This window comes from Gossypium arboreum, chromosome 9 (genome assembly GCF_025698485.1).
Source record: "Gossypium arboreum isolate Shixiya-1 chromosome 9, ASM2569848v2, whole genome shotgun sequence".
Lineage (NCBI taxonomy): Eukaryota > Viridiplantae > Streptophyta > Magnoliopsida > Malvales > Malvaceae > Gossypium > Gossypium arboreum.
In genome coordinates, this window is record NC_069078.1 from 86,939,625 (window position 1) to 86,959,717 (window position 20,093).

Sequence of the window (20,093 nt, forward strand, 5' to 3'; positions counted from 1 at the left end):
TAATTAAAATATAAAATTTTAATTACATTGAACACTTTTCAATTAAAAACCTTTAAAATATATCAATTAAAACATTATCTTATGTCTTTAATATTTTATGAAAAATAATTTTGGAATTAAATTAAGATAAATTAGTAAAATATGAGGTAATGTGAGATTAAATATATAATGTGATAGAATTAAAACATAACACATTATTTAATGTGTGAATCAATTACTTCATGATATAATTAAAAATAAAATTCTAAATGAAGTAATAAAATATAATTACTATATAAATTTAAGCGTAATATAATGACTAAAATTAAAATTTGATTATTATTTATAAATTAAAAAGTACAGGTATCGTAATTACAATTGAACCATTATTTATAATGTAAAGAGTAGGACACCTGTGTTAGAATGCCCTTATGCCTTATGGATATAGACTTAAAATTGGAATTATCATTATTTTAAAATAAATAAATAAAACCTTTATTTTTGGGGTAAGTGTCAAAATGAGGAATGGTTTGAACACTACTTTTATATGGTATATAGATGTATAACTTTAATTTATTAATCATTCATATCATAAAATGTTAATAATATTTTATTTGATTGTTGCCATTGATACATGGTATTTTATATGAAAACTAAAATATTTTGGAAAATTATATTAAAATTTTAAATATAATATTGATATCAATCATAAACATTTTAAATATAATTTTATGTGGGTATCTCCATAAGGTGAGAGCATTTTCTAAGTAAACCATATCCATATTAATTTGTCTTATTTTGGTTATTCCAAATTTTTTTTTTAGTTTAGTCATTTTAAATAAAATAATTGTGCAAGTTAGTTGCCATCCTTAGAAGTTTTGTTTTCTTTTAATGGATTACTGACATGGCACATTAGTTCTTTGGGTGATTGACATGTGCCATTTTTTATTAACTTTTGACTAAAGTTTATGAACCTCTTTATAAACTTTAGGGGGGAAAAGACTTGGACTAATTATATGGAGGTCCCTAAACTTTAGTTAAAAGTGAAACAATGTCACATGTTAATCACTCAATGTGCTAATGTGCCACATCAACAATACCTTAAAAGAAAACGAGAATTTTAACGACAGCGACTAATTCACACAATTATTTTATTTAGAGTGACTAAATTAAAAAAAAATTGGAGTGACAAAAATAGGACAAATCATATTTTAGAGTGACCATGGATATACTTTACACTGTTTTTTTTAGGTAAATATACATTTTGGTACTTAATTAGACCAAAAAACCCTTAAATACCAATTAGAACCTTGAAGCTAAGTTCAGGTACCAAAATATATATTTGTTTTTTTTTTTCAGTAAAGGCCTAATCAAACTTTTAAAATTGCGGTTTGAGTTAAATCAATATTTGGGGTCTGAACTTGGTAACTTTTTTCATATTGGGGTCCGAAATTTTTTTATCCAAGTTAGGTCCTAAACTTGACAATTGTTCCTACATTAGGACCCGAACTTTTTTTCGGTTCATGTTAAACTTTGAACTTGACAATTGTTCCACATTGAGGTCTGAACTTGACAATTGTTCTAATATTAAGGTTTGAATTTGGGCTTTCAAAAGGCTAACTTGGATAAGAAAATGTTGAAGTCTTAATGTGTGAACATTTGTCGAGTTTAAGGCCTAATTTAGATCCAAAAAAAGTTTAGACTTTGGTGTGGGATAAATTCAAGGCATAAATATTAGACCAAAAAAGATTTAGACTCCAATATAAAAAAAATTACCAAGTCTTAAAAAGTAATTTAACCCTTACAGATTCATAGATTCATGGAGAATTATGTAATGTCTTATTCATATAAATTGATTATTAAATAGATAGAAGTTGGCAGTTACAAATTAAATTATTACAAAAATACAACACTTTTTATACATTTGATTTTCAAACTTTAAAAGTGTACCATGTCAATAGTAATGGTTAAACTGTTTGTAATCATCTTGCCGAGCAATGAATTCACTTCTGTTATTGGTGACTTAACGTTGGCTTCTTCAAATGCATCCTCACAATGATATATTTTGTCCACATTAGAGCTTAGCTCCACCCTCAGTTGTTTGTCGTCGCCAAGCGAGATAGCATCAAGGATTCTATGTTTACTTTCGAGAATAGACTTGTAGTTATTGATACAAATGTTAAAACAATTAGCGACAGGTTTTGAGTTTGAGGAAGATAATAAGAGCTTTGAGGCCTTGTCCAAGGCTTCTTTTGTAACGCCCCCACGCCCGAAACCATCACCGGAGTCAAGCTTGAGGTGTTACTAAACTTATCTTACCTTTTAAACAACTCTAAATCACTTATTTTAATTTTCAGAATAAACTGTTTTTCTGCGTCATGGTTACTTAAAAATTCATTTCTCGAGTTTCAAAACTCGAAATTAAGATCCGTAAATTTTTCATGAAACTAGACTCATATATATATCTACTAATTTTTTTCTAGAATTTTTGACTTAGCCAATTAGTACAGTTTATTAGTTAAAGTTTCCCCTGTTTCAAAACTTGACTGCACTAACCTCTTGTTACTACGAACCATGTTTCTTCCTGTACAAAATTCATATCACTAAGCCGTTTGTTTCTCTTAAAACTAGACTCAACAAGGATTATAACCATATAAATTATATCTTCTAATTAGTTTTGTACAATTTATGGTGAATTTCCAAAGTTGAAACAGGGGTTCTAAAAATCGCTCTGACCTTGTTTCACTAAAACTCAGATATATCATGAAATATAATACCTTTACCTATTTTTCTTATTCCATAAGAAAATAGACATAATAAGCTTTAATTTAATATATTATTCATCTTCAAACTATGTTTATACAATTTTAGTGATTTTTCAAAGTTACGTCATTGCTGTTACTTGAATCTGTTTTAGGTTACTTTCACATTTTTCATAATTTTCATGTGATAATCACCATTCAATCATACATATTAATAAACATGCATATCATCGGCCATTTTATTAGCTAATCACTAGCAAGTATTTACACATCATTCATTGTTCATATTATACCAAAAGTGGCTAAGTTTCTATACATGCCATACACAAAACAAAACGCCTAATTATACCGAGTTATTTCTTTGATAGTGTGATCGGCCTCCGACATTTCCTTCGATCCCGAGTGACTAGATAAGTACTATAAGAAGAAGAAAATAAAGAGATTAAGCACTAGGCTTAGTAAGCTTACAAGCAAATAAATCACAACATTCAACATAATGGATAATTATGCATAATATCATCTAACATCATAAATTTCTTTACTTCTCAATTTCTATCTTCTTCTTTATTCCTTACCTTCTTTCTTACCGACCTTTCCTTTTCATAAGTATAATCTACTTTTCCTTTGCTGTTAATTCACTGTAATTTAACTCAGATCCTGACCCGTTGAACCACTCGGAATACTAAGGATACTAGGGTCGCTCTGTCTATCAATATCTCGCCAATGCCATGTCTTTGACATGGACTTACATGAATTATTCTGCTCCAATGCCATATATAATATGGACTTACATGGCTCAATCCTGTCTCCAAAGCCATATTTCTAATATGGACTTACATGGCTCATTTCGTTCTATCCTGTCAACCCTAATATCCTAACATTCCTAGGGTTCAACCGGCTTTCTAACACTTTTCCTCTCTCACTTCACCTTAAATTCGACTTTAAATATTTTCATAACATAAATATATAAATGCTGAAATTGACAATAATAATGTAAAATAAAAGAATATTGCATTTATTTACTGTAAACTTACCTCGATATAAAATGTGACTAAACTTTACAATTTAGTCCTTTACTTTTCTTTTCCCGATCTACTCTCGAATTTCGCTCTTCTTGATCTATAATAGCAAATTTAGCTTATTTAATATCAACATTTATCAAAACAACCCTTTACTCAAACTTTGGAAAAATTACATTTTTGCCCCTAAACTTTCACATATTTGCACTTTTGCCCCAAGGCTCGTAAATTAAACTTCATCCTATTTTCTTATGTTTTATGACATGCTGATCATTTTTCCCTTCTATGGCAACATCAAATTCACACAGTAACATGTACTTATGACTATTAGGTATTTTTACCGATTAAGCCTTTTTACTCGTTTTCACTTAAAACCAAGTAGCACAAGTTGCCTAACATAATTTAAAACCTCATATTCCATCATAAAACATCAAAATACACAAATTTCACCTATGGGTATTTTTCCAAATTTGATTCCTAACTTAAATTATTGCTAGCATAAGCTTTATCGAGCTACTGGGACTTCAAAACGTAAAGATCATTAAAAGCGGGCTTGGAATCACTTACTATGAAGCTTGAAAGTTGAAGAAACCCCAGCTATGGAGAGAGGTAAGGTTCTGCTGGTAACTTGAAGAAGATGATACAATTTTATCATCTTTTTACCTTTTATTAATGTTAATAACCAAATGACCAAAATGCCCTCCTTACTAAACTTTCAAAAATTCCTTCCATGTCCTAATTTTGTCCATGAACTTAAAATTGGTCAAATTACCATTTAAGATCTCCTAATTAATATTCCAAAATAATTTCATACTAAAAACTTCTAGAATGCAAGTTTTGCAAATTATTCGATTTAGTCCCTAACCTCAATTTAAGCACTTTATGCATAGAATTTTATCACGAAATTTTCACACAATCATGTAATCATACCATGAACCTCAAAATAATAATAAAATATTTTTTATTTTATTTTTTTTTTTACCCTGAATTTGTGGTTTCGCAACCACTGTTCCGTTTATGCCCTATTTTGGAATGTTACATCTTTAGTCTTAATATCAACGGCTTCGACCTCAATTTCAAGAATAGACACAAGATTTATAGTAGCCTTTTCACGTAAGAATGGAACAGTTGTTATTAAGCATTCAATTGGGTTGTTAGTCTGATCACAAATTCGTTGAAGCTTAGGATTGATAACAACAAGTAATGTTTGATCCCCTTGTCGAACATCATACGAAGATGGAGCTAAAGCTATTGATGAAGTAGTAAACATAAAGAATAAGAAGAAAACTTGAATGGGGATCAAATGCTTCATCTTAATTATCTCTTCTTTTAGAGGCTAAAGATTGAGAAATGGAAAGATGAGTTAAGCAATAGTGATTAATGATCAATTTAAACTAGTTTGAGGCCTCGATTGTAGGCAAAATTAACATCTTAGTTTGAGTTATGCGATACAATCTAATTTTAGTATAACAATTTTTTGTTTTATTATAATGGCTTACATTTAAATACATTGTTAAAAGAATGTTAAACTACTAAAATAGTCACTAATTTTGTTTACCTCATATTACATTTTAGTTATTTACATTTAAAATGTTATGTTTTAATCATTTACATTGTCGCATTGTAACATTTTAGTCATTGAACCATTAATTGTCGTTAACGGTGTAACAGTAAACTGACGTGGCACGTTAAATCATCATTTCAAACAAAAATTTTAGGTTAATTTATACAAACAATTCTTATATTTTTTGGTTTTGAGCAATTTATTTTTTTTATATTCTTTTAACTTTTTTTTTCCAATTCTCTTCTGCTTCTCCCTCTGTTTTTCCTCCCTTCTCCATTTCTTTTAATGTAATTTTTCTATGTTTTTCATTTATTAATTAAACTAGTCCCTATACTTTTATTTTTTGAATAATTTAATTTTTTTCGAGTGAGACAAGCTTGTGGGCTAGTTTTAACAACTGAAAAATATAGAAAAACTACATTAAAAGAAATGAAGAAGAGAGGAAAATAAAGGAAGAAGCAAAAGAGAATGGAAAATAAAGAAAAAAAGAAAAGTTAAAAGAACATAAAAAATTGCTCAAAATGAAAAAAATATAGGGACCGATTGTATAATTTAACCTAAAATTTTCGTTTGAAGTGATGATTTAACGCGCCACGTCATGACTCAGTGACTAAAATGTTATAAAACGATAATATAAATAACTAAAACATAACATTTCAAGTATAAATATCTAAAATGTAACATAATGCAAACAAAATTCACTAACCTTTAAAGAAATATTTGGAAATCTTTGTCAACTAAGTAGAAGGGTTTTTGTTATGGTTTTGCCCGCTAAAGCAGGGCGTTAATAACTTTCCAATAAATTATTTAAATAAATAATAATTAAATTCAATTTAAAAATTATTAATTTAAATAATTAAAAATAATTGTTTATTATATAAAATATTTATCTACTTATTCTTTATATTATGATTTTTCAATTATGAAGATTAAATTTACTTACAATAATAATTTAAGATTGATTATATATTAAATCGATGTGTGAATTAAATTTGTGAAAATCATTTTAATTTATATTATATTTCATTAATTTTTAAAATTTTAAAATTTATGTGTGAATATCTCGGTTATATAATTTAAAATATATGAAAATTTCAATTGTAGAAAAATTTCAACCATACTTTTCATTATTAAAATTAAAAATAAAATTTATACATAAAATGTTACTCTTTTTAGTAACATTTGAAAAAAAAAACAATATCCAATATTTTAAAATTTAACATTCAAGTAGTATATATTTACTTAATGCAATTATATTTTAAGCATAATATATTTATGTAAGTTTTTAAAAAGTATACAGTCAGAATTGCATTTATAAAAATATATCAAAATAATTATAATTAGGATTAATTATATAAAGTATAATTGAATTAGTAACCAAAATATTCAAATCTAGACCAGAATAAATGTATACACTATACATAGTGGGACATAAACCAAAAAGATACGGATTTAGAATTCTTAAATTTAATTGTAAATTTATTTTTTAAATTGTTATTGATGATAATTATATTTTATTCTTTTTAATAATATTTTATGTAAGATATAGTAAGAATTAAAATTCAATTCATAAATTTTGAAATGAATTCTATTAAATATGTTGAATTAAATTCAGTAATATTTTAAAAACTTCTGAATATTTTTATTTGATTATTTAACTTTTCACATATAATAACAAAATTAAATAATAATTTTATTTAAATTTTACATATTCGTGAAAATTTCCATGTAATAATTATGTCTATGAAAAATAAACATAATCAAAACTAAAACATCTCCTTGCTACACTTTGAGAAATTATATTAAAATATAATATTTGTATCATTCATAACAATTGTAATGCTTAAATTATAATTAAATGAATTTAGTGTTAAAATTGAAATATTATAATAAATATTAGATTATGGCACATGCTTAGTTGAAAAATAATTATGTACGTAATTAATTTATAAAAAATAATTAAAAATTAATTATAACTTTAATTGAAATGGTAAAGTTGAATGGGTAAATATCACGATGTTTTGGATTCAAATCTTATTATATATGTATGTACTATATATATATATATATATATATAAAAGATAAAAATCTCCTAAAAGTGATATTTGTTCTTAAAAATAATAGGTTTTTGATATCTTCAAACCGAGTTGGGACTCGATTAAGCCTTAATAAACCTAAGATTCGATATTTGTGATTGTAAACCCTTTTTCACTTCCCTCGTTGTAATGTAATCATTTGCTTGTATATAAAAATACAATTTAGATATAATAATTTCTTTATTTTTATTTAAAAAAGTTGAAACATCAAAGAATAAAGTTGGCATTACATGTTTTTGGATTTGCCCTTTAAAAAGAGATTTTTGAAAGATCTCGGCCATAAAAAATAAAAAAATAATGATAAACTATGCCCTAATGTAAGATTCGATCAATCAAACACTTGTGTCAACACCAATGCTTAAACTGTTTATAATCATCCTGCCAAGCAAAGAATCCATTTCTTTTATTGGGGATTTTATATTGGCTTCTTTAAACTCATCCTCGCATGCATATATATTGTCCACATTAGAGATTAGGTCCTTGATCAACTTGTTGGTATCACCCATAGCGATGGCATCAATGATTTTCTGTTTGTTTTTGAGAATAGTTTTGTAGTCATCAATGCAACTTTTAAGGCGATTAGTAACAAATCTTGAGGTAGAACGATTTGATAATCGTTTTGAAGCCTTGTGCAAGGCTTCCTTAACCTTACCGTAGAATACATCAACCTCCTCTTTAACAATAGATACAGGATCTACAACAGCCTTATCATCTAGGAATGAAATAGTTGTCGTTAAGCATTTGATCGGGTACTCAGTTCCTTCACAGAGTTGTTGAAGCCTAGGATCCACGTCGACAGGCAACATAGAAAATGGTTGGTCCTCTTCGGGTTTAGGAAAGCTAAAAAATTGAGCATGGAGCGAAGATGGAGCTAAAGATATTGATGAAGAAGTAGTAGATCTAGAGAAAGAGAACAAAATAAGGAAGAGGATTAAATGTTTCATCTTTGTTGTCTTTTCTCTTAGTTGAGACGATTGAGAAATGGAAATTTTATGTTAAAACGTAAAATGGTGATACATTTAAAATAGTTTAAGACATCGATTATGGACAAAAATAACATATTTATTTGAATTGTGCTACACAATCTAATTTTATCGTAACCATTTTTCGTTATTTAAATTTAATTTTTGTTAAAGACATATTTTAAAAAATTTAACAACTACAAATTAATAAATTTTGAATTAGGATGCTGTTACATAACAAAAACTCTGACGATTGTTTTTCTTGCTACATTTCTGTTATAAAGAAAATAAATTTAAGATAAATTTTATTTTAAATATAAATTTAATAAATTAAATTTCTCTTAATTAATTTAAAATTTTTTATTAACATTTAATATTATAAATATCAGTCTATTTAAAATTACTTCTATTGGGCTGGGCTTCCTCTATTTGTATCCAATATTAAATAATATTAATGGACCTGGATTATTACTTTTAATGTTCAAAATTAAGGGTTTTTTTTAATGAGCTTTTTCTTTACTATAGTCTGTTTAAACTTTTTTTCTCAAACTACAGTATTTAGTCTTACTACCGCTGGTCTTTTTACATTAATCTCAGATAAAATATATCTTCATTTCTTTATTTTGTATCAAAGCTCAAAGTTTATGTTTTAATTTATCAAACAAATTTACAGCAATCAAAAGCAACTGTACAAAATTCTAAAAATATCAGGTATATTATTCTTTTTATTCATCTTTCATTTGTTTAAATATTTGATCTTGGTGTTTTCAATGTTTAATCTATAGCTATTACATAGAAATAATTCTTAGATTCAAGCAGTTAACTATTTTAATTATTTTCATTTTTTTTTCTATTTTTATTTTTATTTTTCGTGGTAGATTTATGGATATGCAAACAATTTCAATTGATTATGTACCTCTTACACTTCCAAACCAATGAAACTTGGGATGGAGGCATATGTGTACTACAATGATTATGCCGGAGAACTTGGTTTTAGTATGTGAATAAGAGCAGAAAACACGGGGTTGTAACATCAAGGAAATTCACATGTTTTAAAGAAGGTATTCGTGAGAGAAGAAAAAACAATGGTGAAAGCTCATCACAAAGAAGCTAGAACCAATTGCTTGGCTCATATTGTTATCAAGTGCTAATCGAATGAAAATTATCGAGTTACTGATTTTGAAGAGAAGCACAATCATTCTCTTGCTCTTAAATCGTGTGCTCATATGCTACCATTGCAACTTAAACTTGCATTTGATAGGATTTCTCGAGAATCAAGTGGTCGAGATAGTTTGGGGTTTACAAAAACAGACCAAAAAAATAATTCGCGAACTAAACGGAAACAATCTTTGATGCTTGGAGAAGCATGTAGCTTGTTAGATTATTTTGAGAAAATAAAAGTTGAAGACCCTTTGTTCTTTTTTCTATATAGTTAGATGGTAATGATTTAATTACTAATATATTTTAGGTTGATGCAAAAATGATAGTAGACTACAATCTTTTTGATGATGTTGTACCCTTTGATACAAAATATCAAACAAATAAAGAACACAGATTTTTTACTATCTCTGTTGGGATGAATTATAGTTGGTGTTGTTTTACTGTATGGTGAAATAATTGATTCATTTGAGTGATTATTTAATATATTTATCAGAACGATCGATGTGTGAGAAAAAAGGTGATGCCCAGATTATATCATTGATTATGTACGTACTACCACCTTAACTATTCATATAAGAGTTCAGATTTTTTTTAATATTAATTTTAACGAACTTATCTACAAATATGAAACTGAAAAAGAGTTTGCAAAGGCGTAGGAAATTATACCTAAAAATTATGGAGTTTAAGAAAATAAATAGCTAAAAGATATTATAACTTTAAATATAAAATTTTAATATTTATTAATATTTCATGTTTGTAGGTATTTTTACATTGGAAGAAAAATGAAATGATGAATGAGATAGGAAAGAAATACATTTTTAGCTGGATTGAGGACAACACGATTGAGTTTTGAAGATGCATACAATTCTTTTATAAACGTTTTCATGTTTTAAAATGTTGATATACCTCTATTGTGTGAAATCTTTAAAGTATACACCTAAATGAATTTTTTTATTGAAATTTTAAAATTTTAAATTAATAAATATAAATTTATACTTTACCCTCTTAAAAAATGATAAAATGAAATTATACTTTTAGCATGCATTGGAACTTCTTGATGCTATTAATGTGAAGAAAAAATTCCATGGCTTTAAGAATATTGATAAGAGTGAACAAGAAAATGAAAAAAAAAATCCAAAGTTGAAGACTTGCAATAGATATAGAGCTTTATGTGAAACTGTTCTAAATTGACTGCCAAATGTATTAATGAACTTATTTCAAAGTTAAAGCTCGCTCAAAGTGAGACTTCAACACTTGTATAATATCTGCCGAAAGAGAAAACCACCATGCAAGTAATGATGACATGACATCGTAAGCGTTGAGGGATTAAAGAAAAAAACAAAGCACACACCGTGGTCCCATCTAAAACAAAATTGAAAAGTATAAACACTAGTACTTCATGTTCAAGTTCATGGATTGATTAGCAATATCCATTCGAAAGATGTATGACAAGTCGAGGAGCTGATCTCTCAGCCATTACTTTACAAATGGCTCCCTAACAAGCTCTCTCGTTTCTTCTCTCTTGCTGCATTCAAGAAGGGTGGTGATCAGTATAGAACTTCTTATTATTGATGAGGATGACACCGATAATGATGATTATAGTGATGACAATGTTAATAATCATTCTAATTATTGAGGACGATTGCTACGGTTGTAACTTTGCATTTCTTGTGTCCAGTTCAAACCAAAACCTAGGGCCTGGATGTACCGATTAACCACACCTCAGGACCTGATGTTACGCTTATTTTCGCTGCAAGGGCGAGAGGCTAGCCCGAAACGGAACGGATAAAACTCGTCAGCAGCAAGCCGGGATCTACAATTTATATTTGACATATCGATGACAGAACATACCGTAAGTGGAGTAGGAGTAAACGGGCAGAAAAATATTTTGAACTTTAGAGAGAAAGTTCTTTCTTTGTTAGATATATTTTTAATAGAATTAATAGTGTTTATACATTTTAAACATAAATTTTGTAAACAGAAAATGAAGTGAAGAAGGAGGAGTAAATTGAAAAGGAAACAAGAGAAACAGTAAAGTTCTATTAATTTACTCAATATTCATTAATTGAATATGTCAAACAAATTAGTGATGGGGCACATAAACGGGCATAGGGACAGAGGAATTTTATTCTTAACTAAAATCCATATTAATTATTATTTTCCCAAAGATAAATGAAATCTAAATTAGTGCAATTATATAAAAAAATCATTATAATTCAAGTTTTAGATGCTACGTTATAAAATATATTACTTGGATTTATATAATTCAAGAAGCGTTTTTAAGATGAATATCCATTTTCCTCTGTGATAATATGGACAGTGAATTCCATTTATTTCTGATGAAAAGTTCTACATCTTGCTAGAAAACGAAGGATGGACCTTTCGGTGATGGAATATCAGGACTTTTAGGTGGTGGAATATCAGGAGGGATGCTCGGTGTTGGAATTTCCGGCGGTATAGACGGTGGCGGCACATTACCCGGAGGTGTTGAAGGCGGCGGATCCACTTCAGGCGGTGGGAGAGGAACTACTTCTGGACCAACTGGAGGAGGTCCCAATGGAGGATTTGGAAAATCAGGACCAGGGTCGGGCCCGGGGCGACCAAGTGGCGGAGGGTCACCGGTGGTGAATTCTAATGGGGCATCGGAAGGGTTAACTTTAGGAGTTTTAGGAATCTCCGGTGGCGATGGCGAAACTGAAAGAGGCCTATACTTTGGACCCGAAACAATCTCCATTGGGACCCCAAAGGAACTTTCAGCTAATAGGCGTAGCCGCCGCGATGACTGCGGCGATAATTTTGTGGTTGTTGGCAGGATGGGTAATTTAACTGTGGTTGATTTGAAAGAAAACAAAGGAAGGATTTTCAAGAAACTGGGTGCAGTGAACATGATTGGTTTGAGAGAAAATTTTATGGAGTTAAAAATATAGCTTTGTGAAACCAAACACAAATGAAATCGACATGTGTACGTATTACGTGTAACAGTGTCTTAATACGTGCATTTCATGCAAAGCTTGGGACGTGTAACGTCGAGAGGGCCTGTCATTACAAGATCTAATGGAGCGTTGCTTCGAATCTTAGAAAAATTTCGACTTAGCGAGTTTTATTTATTATTTTAATTCAAGTTAAATTAAAAAAATTAAATATATTAAATTAAAATTTTATTAGAATATAATTAATTTTATATTAAAGTAAGTAAATTTCAAAACATATATATTTAAAATTTTTTTAAAATAAAATAATAACAATAAATAAGATATTTTAGTATGATAAACTTAAATAATTAATTAACTCTTTTAAGTCCTAAAATTATTATTTCTAAAATTTAAAATTTTAACTTTATATATTCTTTATATATATATATTTAAAGTTTTATAATTTTTAAAATATGTAAATTTTGAAATTTTTATAAATATTTTAAATAATTGAAAATTATTTTAAATTTTTTTTGTAATTATTGTTGAGAGAGATTAATTTGTTCATTTTAAAATTGATAGGGACCAAAAGGTATTTACACCAATCTATTATTCAAATTATTTAAGTTATTCGAATTGTAAAATTTAACTCAACTCGAACTCGAAACTTGAATTACTATTCGAGTTGATTATTCCAATAACTCGGTTTGATTAACTCTAAATATAATTTTTTTAATTCTTCTTATCGAATTGAGTTTTACTCAATCCTAAAATCTATGTGTTGTTCTAGGAACATAAAATAGTTGTAACAAATGTCAGATAGTAATAAAAACTATTTTATTAAAAAATATAAGTTTAAATCTTAAAAAATTTATTAAGATGAAAAGTTATAAATTTAAATATTAACCATAAAATCGATATATAATATAAAAAATAAAGTAAGAAATCATATTAATTATTCTAGAATTAAAAGATTTATAAAATAAATCTAGAGTTATAAATATCGAAGTGGTGAATTAGAGATGGGTCTATTGTAGTCTTTTTCTTTTTATTGGTGGGCTCTTACTAAATTGGTTTAGACGGGTCCATTGCCTCAAGATGTCGTAGACTCAGTTTTCTGTGAGTTTCTTTATCCATTCTTCCTTCAGTTTCTCGTTTATATTTATAATTATTTTACGAAAAATATATAAAAGGCATTATGTGGCATTCTCTAATTAGCTGATTTTTTAACGTCAGTTAAAAATTATAAGGAACAATACTTTAAGCACTACGATAAGCCAAAAAATTAAATTGTGAATTAAACTTATATAAAAAAAAGTATGAGATTGAAAATTTTTTAAATCAATTAATTGTTCATTACATTAGTAAATTAACATTAGAAAGATATTTTATTTTATTATATTTCAAATCATCATAAAAATATTTTATTAAAGGTGATCGCACTTTGTATCATATTAAATTATATTTTCATTAATATCTAAATATTTATTTTGAGTTATACTTTTATTGCTATTTAAATTTCAATAATATAAAATTAAAAATTTATTGCTATAAAATAGATGCATTAGAAATTTAGAATTCATCATTTAAGTATTTCTATTTAATTAGAAGCTAAAATAATCACAATTTCATTATTTATTAATTTGAATTTGAATTTATTATTATAATATTTCAATTATAAAAATAATTAATATATTTCAATTATGTTAAACAATTTCAATAATATTAATTGTATGAAATAAAGAACATGATTAGTAAAATAGAAATAAACACAAGTGAAATTACAAAATAATTTAAGGTTCAATGAACCATAACTGGCTTTCATAATTGCTAATTTGACAATTTATTACAAAGCAATCATTTGATCAATTAACAAATTTGACTTGTATAGTTCATTATTCATGATCATAGATGAACACTATTGTTTTGTTTCAAAATCCCAACAGTCAAATCTATTCATAGGGTGAGGAATTTTCTTTGTTTTCATTTCATCTCTGAATTAATATTTAATTGATAGAAAGTTTTATTTAAATTTAAATTTTTAACATTAATTTCATTATAAATTTTATCATATCTATTTTTGTCATACAATGTTTATTAACTATCCACAGCTAGAGGTGATCACCAATAGAATTTTAGGTTAGTTTTCTAGATTTGGACTCGACTTGGCCCAAAAAATAGGCTTGGAATTTTACCCAAGCTTGGCCGAAATAAAACTATTAAAACTCGAGTTTGCCCGTATTAATTTTTTATGTTATTATTTTGTTATAAAAATAATTTTTAAAATATAATATATCAAAACTTAAATAACACTAAAATATGTACAATTTAACAAGCAAATACATCTAAAATAGTAGTAAAATTAACAACAAAACAAAAGTTATATAATATTCAAACAATAACAACAAAATAGTAATAATATAATAACGGAACGAAATCAAAATATTAACAAAACAACAACAACAAATAGTGAAAACAACAGCAAAAATGAACAATTTTTTTTTTTAATTCAGGCCAAGTCGAGGCTAAATAAAACTTATATGAGGCCTAGCTTGTTTAGAAAATGACCCTCATGTTTTTTTCCCAACTCTATTTTTTAAGTCTATATTTTTGTTCAAACCCTCTCACTTTTGGGGCGAGCCTTTCAAATCTACCCGTAGTCCTCCCCCAACCTTTAAATAGGAGGATAATACACTTTAACGTACCTGAACACATATCTTCTTACACTAACAACAATATTTACACTATCAAATTAATACTCAATCTGCTATCTAAATTTAATTTTCAATATATAAAACTGTTAATACAAAATTATGTTTAACATGCCAAGTAGAATAAACTTAAAATCGAGAATTTAATATTTGAAATTCATGATTAGAAAATAATCCCAATACTTTTTTTTCGCATTTGAAAAGTGAAAGTTGGAAACATCGCATGGGAAAAAACAGGCCTCAAAGGATATCTTTTCTGTTCTTTTACTTTTTAGAAATAATAATTAAAAATGAAAAACATGAGTAAAGATTTCATGTCAAAGAATTAAAATGGTTCGTATATTTTTAAGAATAAATAAAAATTTAAAAATTAAATATGCGGTAGACTAATTTATTATTGGTGGATTAAATTAAATACTTCATGATTATATACAATTTTTTTCGAAAAACATAAAATTAGACTTATTGGATAATCCTTTGGCTCGGTAGGTTTAGCTCTACACCAACTGGATTTGAGAAATTTTTTAAAATTTTGTGTCAGTTTAAAATTAAATAATTTGAAAAACATTGTTTTTTATTCAAATTTAATTATATCAAAATACAATTAGTAATATGGAAATATAATTTTATATTTATTATTTTAAATTGTAAAAAATAGATAAATTAATTTTTATATGTTGAATTAAAGAGTAAATTAGCCATTCTATTAAAATTCCTTCCTTACTGTTAAAAACTGGTCATGTACATCAACACGAGGTACACATAACACATAACGTGTAATTGTTTACTTATTCCATCAGCTAAACTAATTTTTAACATTAGAAATAGATGTAACTTTTAATTGAAAAAAACCAATTTTCTATCTGATGTAACGTATAAGGATTAATTTATTTATTTTAAGTAACTCCTAATATAAGAACCTCCTTAATACTTTCATCTAAAATAGACTATTTGTACAATTTTTTTTTTAAATCGGACGATAATTCGACCTAATCCAATCAATAGAACCCTCAAATTGAAACATTCGATGTTTAATGAATTTATATTATCACATTTGCCTTAAACAATAATTTTGGTATTAAAAGGAAAGAAAAATTACCAGTGATTACGAAATATGGAGATTTTTATATCCCTACCATTTTAGTGTTTACATAATTTACTCTTAAAAATTCATTAATGAATAAAACCAGTACTTAAAATGATAATAAGGACTAAGCATAAATTATTGCCGTCATTACCTTATAAATTATAACTAGAGGTATTCACAGTATAAAATTAAATTACATTGTGACTATTTTAAATAAACGGTCCAAATTTTAAATAAAAGCAAGTTTGATAATTAGCCAAAAGATAAAAATTAAAACAAACTATATTATTATTTTTGGCCAAAAATCTATTTTATTATTTAAAAATATATTTATATAATTAAATTTTAATCAGTAAATCGTTTCGGATAAATCTATACATACTCTGAATAATTTATTTTTGTCCAACCCTAAATTTACGTACGGGTATATTTAATCAGATTTATTTTTGGATAAACTGCACTTAAGGTCACTAAATTATTAGTAAGTTTATACTTTGGTCACTCAACTTTAAAAAGTTACAAAATGATCAATAAACTATTTGGAAGTTTTCATTGAAGTAATTGACTGCTAAAAAAACATTAATGTGTGACATTCTCGGTTCGCATCGCCTTGAAAGCTCTCCTCCATTTTTCTTCTACAATTTTTTTCACGAAACAATTTTAAATGTTACGAATCTACGAATAAAAATCTGAACACATGCGAATAAAGGATAGGTACCAATTCACTATACCAATTACCGAATTGTTACTTGTAGCTCACTAGCCTACTTTTTTTAAAAAAAGAAAAATTTAACAACCTAATGACTTGAATAAATTTTTTTAAATATTTAATAATAATTTTGAAACTTTTTAAAATTAACTGAATCAAAATATAAATTTACCTTAATTTTAAGATACATCATGCATTCATGCTGGATTTTGAATAATCACATTGTACCAAACCTTTCAATACCAACACCCTTAAAATGAAAAAGACAGAAAATGACACCACCTTTATTTCTTTTTCCTTTTCATTTTTAAACTCAAAAAAGTCCCTTTATTTTCTTCTTTGATTCTCTTTTATTTCTTCCAGAGGCCAACAGAAATAAAACAAGGGGAGCAAAAACCCAACTCTGTTTCACCACTTTCATCTTAAAATTCCCCCCACAGATCCAATTTGTCTTTGCCTAAAAGAAGGCTACTTTGTTTTTTGTTTCAAAGAGAAGAAGTAATTGGTTGTTGACTAAATTTGTTTCAAGCCTTTTTTATGGGGTCCATGAGGATTTCTCTGGGACATCCTTAATTGCCCCCTCTCTTCCCATGTTTTTTCCGACATAATAAGCTAAATAAAGCTTCAACCTTTTTTTCCATTTTTTTGGGATTGTTTGGTTTTTTTTTCCCCCTCTTTGGTAAGTTGTTTTTAGGATTGTAAAGGAGATGCAGTCGCGTCGATCACAATCCATGGTGGGTCGGATTGATACCAGAGGGAAACATAGGATACAAGCTGAACTCAAAAGGCTAGACCAAGAAGCTAGATTCTTAGAGGTTAGTAAAAAAAACCAAAAAAAAAAAAAGAGATCATCCTTGTTTCGTGGTTTTGGTTTTAGCTGCTGAAATGTTGGTTTTTTTGTCTGATATAGTTGTTTTTTTATTGTATTGATTGATTATCTGATTGTGTCTTTGAATTTGATATGATAAATTCTTGATGTTATATTGTTGAATGTTGTCTTTATGTTATTTATTTTTAAGACAGATTGAACTCAATTGCTGAATCTTGTCTCTAGTTAATGAAAAAAATTTCTTTTGTTAGTATATTAATTGACCTTAAACAGTGTACTAAGTGTAGTCTTTAGATAAAACTTGAATTACATAGTAATATAGTATTGCTCTAGATCACTTTTAATACATAGGTGGTCCTCTTGGTTTTGGCAATGAAGTTAAAAGCCTTCTGCTATATACGATGAACTTTAAACTAATTTCTTTTAGTTTAATTCACTGGGACACTAGTGGACTGGTTTTCAATGTCAACTTATTTAGTTGCTTCTTCCTTTGCTCGAACCAGTCGGTTCGAAGTCATAACAGTTCTCGACCCCATCTGAAGAAGCCTTAATGTTTTATATTGTCTGTCTGGTGACCATATATTTCCTTTCGAGATACAAAAGCTTTAAGAACTTGCAGTTCATGTTAGGTTGCCAGGTTTTCAGTGTCTTGGAATTTATTTTCAAGTCCTTTTTTTGGTTAATGCATGGTGGCTGTCAATTGCTATATCGGTATTCTGTACTTATAATCTACCTGGATAACTATGCATCAGTGAAAAAGAAGCTTACTCTGTTATCTATTATTAACTTGTAATGTGAATGTCATTGCTTCATTTTTTATGTTGAATAAGTTACCATCACTCACCAAAATGATGGGAAGGCTTTTTCTGAAAGTTACTCGGACAAAATCCGAACAACTGAATTTGAGATTTTAGTAGTCGGTTAGTATCCATTTTCTAGATGTTGGCATTTTGTTTCACACCGGGTTTGAATTGTCAACCTCATGAACGTCACTTGAAGGGCACATTATATGTTTTTGCCGACAACTAGGGAAGGAATGTAGATGGAATTCAAAGGGTGCTACTTATTATCATCAAAAGTTTGAATGGACAAAAGTTGTTTGATTGTTCCGAATCCATGAAAATTTATGGGGTAAAATACATAGAAAGTTATTCTCCATTATCCTCTTTTATATCCCTTACATGGAGGTTCCTTGTTTGCATATCTTTCCTACTGATGTCCATATGCCTCTATTGTTGGGACATTTTTGTAAAGTTTATTTCATTAAACCCGAGATTTATTGGATTACGTTAATTGTTTCTTTTATAAGTTGAAAGGCACCTTAATTGGTTAATCAGGCTATAGTCTCGTACATATATAGGACAGTGGTTTGTAGCCGGAACAGGTTGATTTCGACTGCAATAAAAGAAGCCTTCTCTTTCAGTTTCAGTTGTCTAACATGAGAAATAATTAAAGATACCAAATTAGCTTGAACGACTAAGTTCTCGTCTTCCTTATTTTATAGGGAGAATCAGTTCTAGGAACTGCAATTATTTGCAGTCTTTGCATATTAACAGGGGTAAAAATATTGATGCAGTCAACATTGAGGTTGTTCCAGTTTGATCTTTCACAGCTTACCATACATGCTTAAAAGATTGAAACATAAAATGTCATTAGGTTGCTCCAACTCTTCGTTTTTCACATATGACGTCGTATCCAAAACTCACTCGATTCTTGCCAAATGGTTTCCCATAAATTGATGTGATGATCCGTGTACACACAGGAAGAGCTGGAGCACTTGGAAAAGATGGAGAAGGCATCAACTGCATGCAAAGAGTAAGCTTTAATACTATAAAAATGAATTTGGATTCTTAATTTAGATGAAAATTAAGGGCAAAAGCTGATTCCAATTTGTTTTTATTTATGCATGGTAATTGGCAGGATGCTGAGTAAAGTGGAAAGTACACCTGATCCACTCCTTCCAATGTGATTACATATATCCTTTTTCTTTTTTATTAGTTCCTTTTTAATTGCTTAAAATATTAAAGAAAAACTCAACTATTTTTGAAAATTGTGTATGTTTACCATTGTTGACAGCACAAATGGTCCTCTAAATCTGACGTGGGATAGATGGTTTGAAGGTCCCCAGGAATCTCAAGGCTGCAAATGTTGGATACTGTGACAATATTGCTTATTTGGATGATTTTTTTTCTTTTTGATCTTAAATTTGGAGAGGCTTTATTTACATTGTTGTTGATGTTTGTGAGATATATGTATTTCATTGTGCAGGAAAAACGACAATTTTACAGCAATCTATAGCAAC

The 20,093-nt window shown here is 27.8% G+C and overlaps 3 protein-coding genes across 5 annotated transcripts; 1 reads left to right on the top strand and 2 right to left on the bottom strand.

Annotated features, from left to right (window-relative positions):
- Positions 1-7,752: 7,752 nt before the first annotated feature.
- On the bottom strand, positions 7,753-8,364 carry LOC108450844 (uncharacterized). The gene has a single exon (XM_017748614.1). It carries the CDS (start codon positions 8,362-8,364, stop codon positions 7,753-7,755), a length of 612 nt encoding a protein of 203 aa, XP_017604103.1.
- Positions 8,365-10,709: 2,345 nt separating this feature from the next.
- On the bottom strand, positions 10,710-12,462 carry LOC108450700 (vegetative cell wall protein gp1-like). 3 transcript variants are annotated; one of them, XM_053018841.1, is made up of 3 exons: positions 11,923-12,462; positions 11,273-11,356; positions 10,710-11,068 (listed from the first exon to the last, which is right to left on the bottom strand). In XM_053018841.1, exons 1-2 carry the CDS (start codon positions 12,428-12,430, stop codon positions 11,310-11,312), a joined length of 555 nt encoding a protein of 184 aa, XP_052874801.1. In that variant the 5' UTR covers positions 12,431-12,462; the 3' UTR covers positions 10,710-11,068; positions 11,273-11,309. The 3 variants fall into 3 exon arrangements, with proteins under 3 accessions (XP_052874801.1, XP_052874800.1, XP_017603923.1); XM_053018840.1 differs by having other exon boundaries at positions 11,265-11,356; XM_017748434.2 differs by lacking the exon at positions 11,273-11,356.
- A 4,840-nt stretch (positions 12,463-17,302) lies between these two features.
- LOC108453876 (guanine nucleotide-binding protein subunit gamma 2) lies at positions 17,303-20,065 on the top strand. The gene is made up of 4 exons (XM_017752232.2): positions 17,303-17,777; positions 19,554-19,606; positions 19,712-19,756; positions 19,868-20,065. The coding sequence occupies exons 1-4, from the start codon at positions 17,670-17,672 to the stop codon at positions 19,950-19,952; spliced, it is 291 nt and encodes a 96-aa protein (XP_017607721.1). The 5' UTR covers positions 17,303-17,669; the 3' UTR covers positions 19,953-20,065.
- Positions 20,066-20,093: the final 28 nt, after the last annotated feature.

Excerpts from the sequence above, each read along its gene's own strand:
- LOC108453876 (XM_017752232.2), top strand. The coding sequence starts at position 17,670 with ATGCAGTCGCGTCGATCACAATCCATGGTGGGTCGGATTGATACCAGA. Across the intron at positions 19,607-19,711 it reads GCATCAACTGCATGCAAAGA|GATGCTGAGTAAAGTGGAAA; the intron begins GTAAGCTTTAAT and ends GGTAATTGGCAG. Across the intron at positions 19,757-19,867 it reads CCTGATCCACTCCTTCCAAT|CACAAATGGTCCTCTAAATC; the intron begins GTGATTACATAT and ends CATTGTTGACAG.
- LOC108450844 (XM_017748614.1), bottom strand. The coding sequence starts at position 8,364 with ATGAAACATTTAATCCTCTTCCTTATTTTGTTCTCTTTCTCTAGATCT.
- LOC108450700 (XM_053018841.1), bottom strand. The coding sequence starts at position 12,430 with ATGTTCACTGCACCCAGTTTCTTGAAAATCCTTCCTTTGTTTTCTTTC. Across the intron at positions 11,357-11,922 it reads TGATATTCCATCACCGAAAG|ATCCCGGCTTGCTGCTGACG; the intron begins GTCCATCCTTCG and ends TATAAATTGTAG.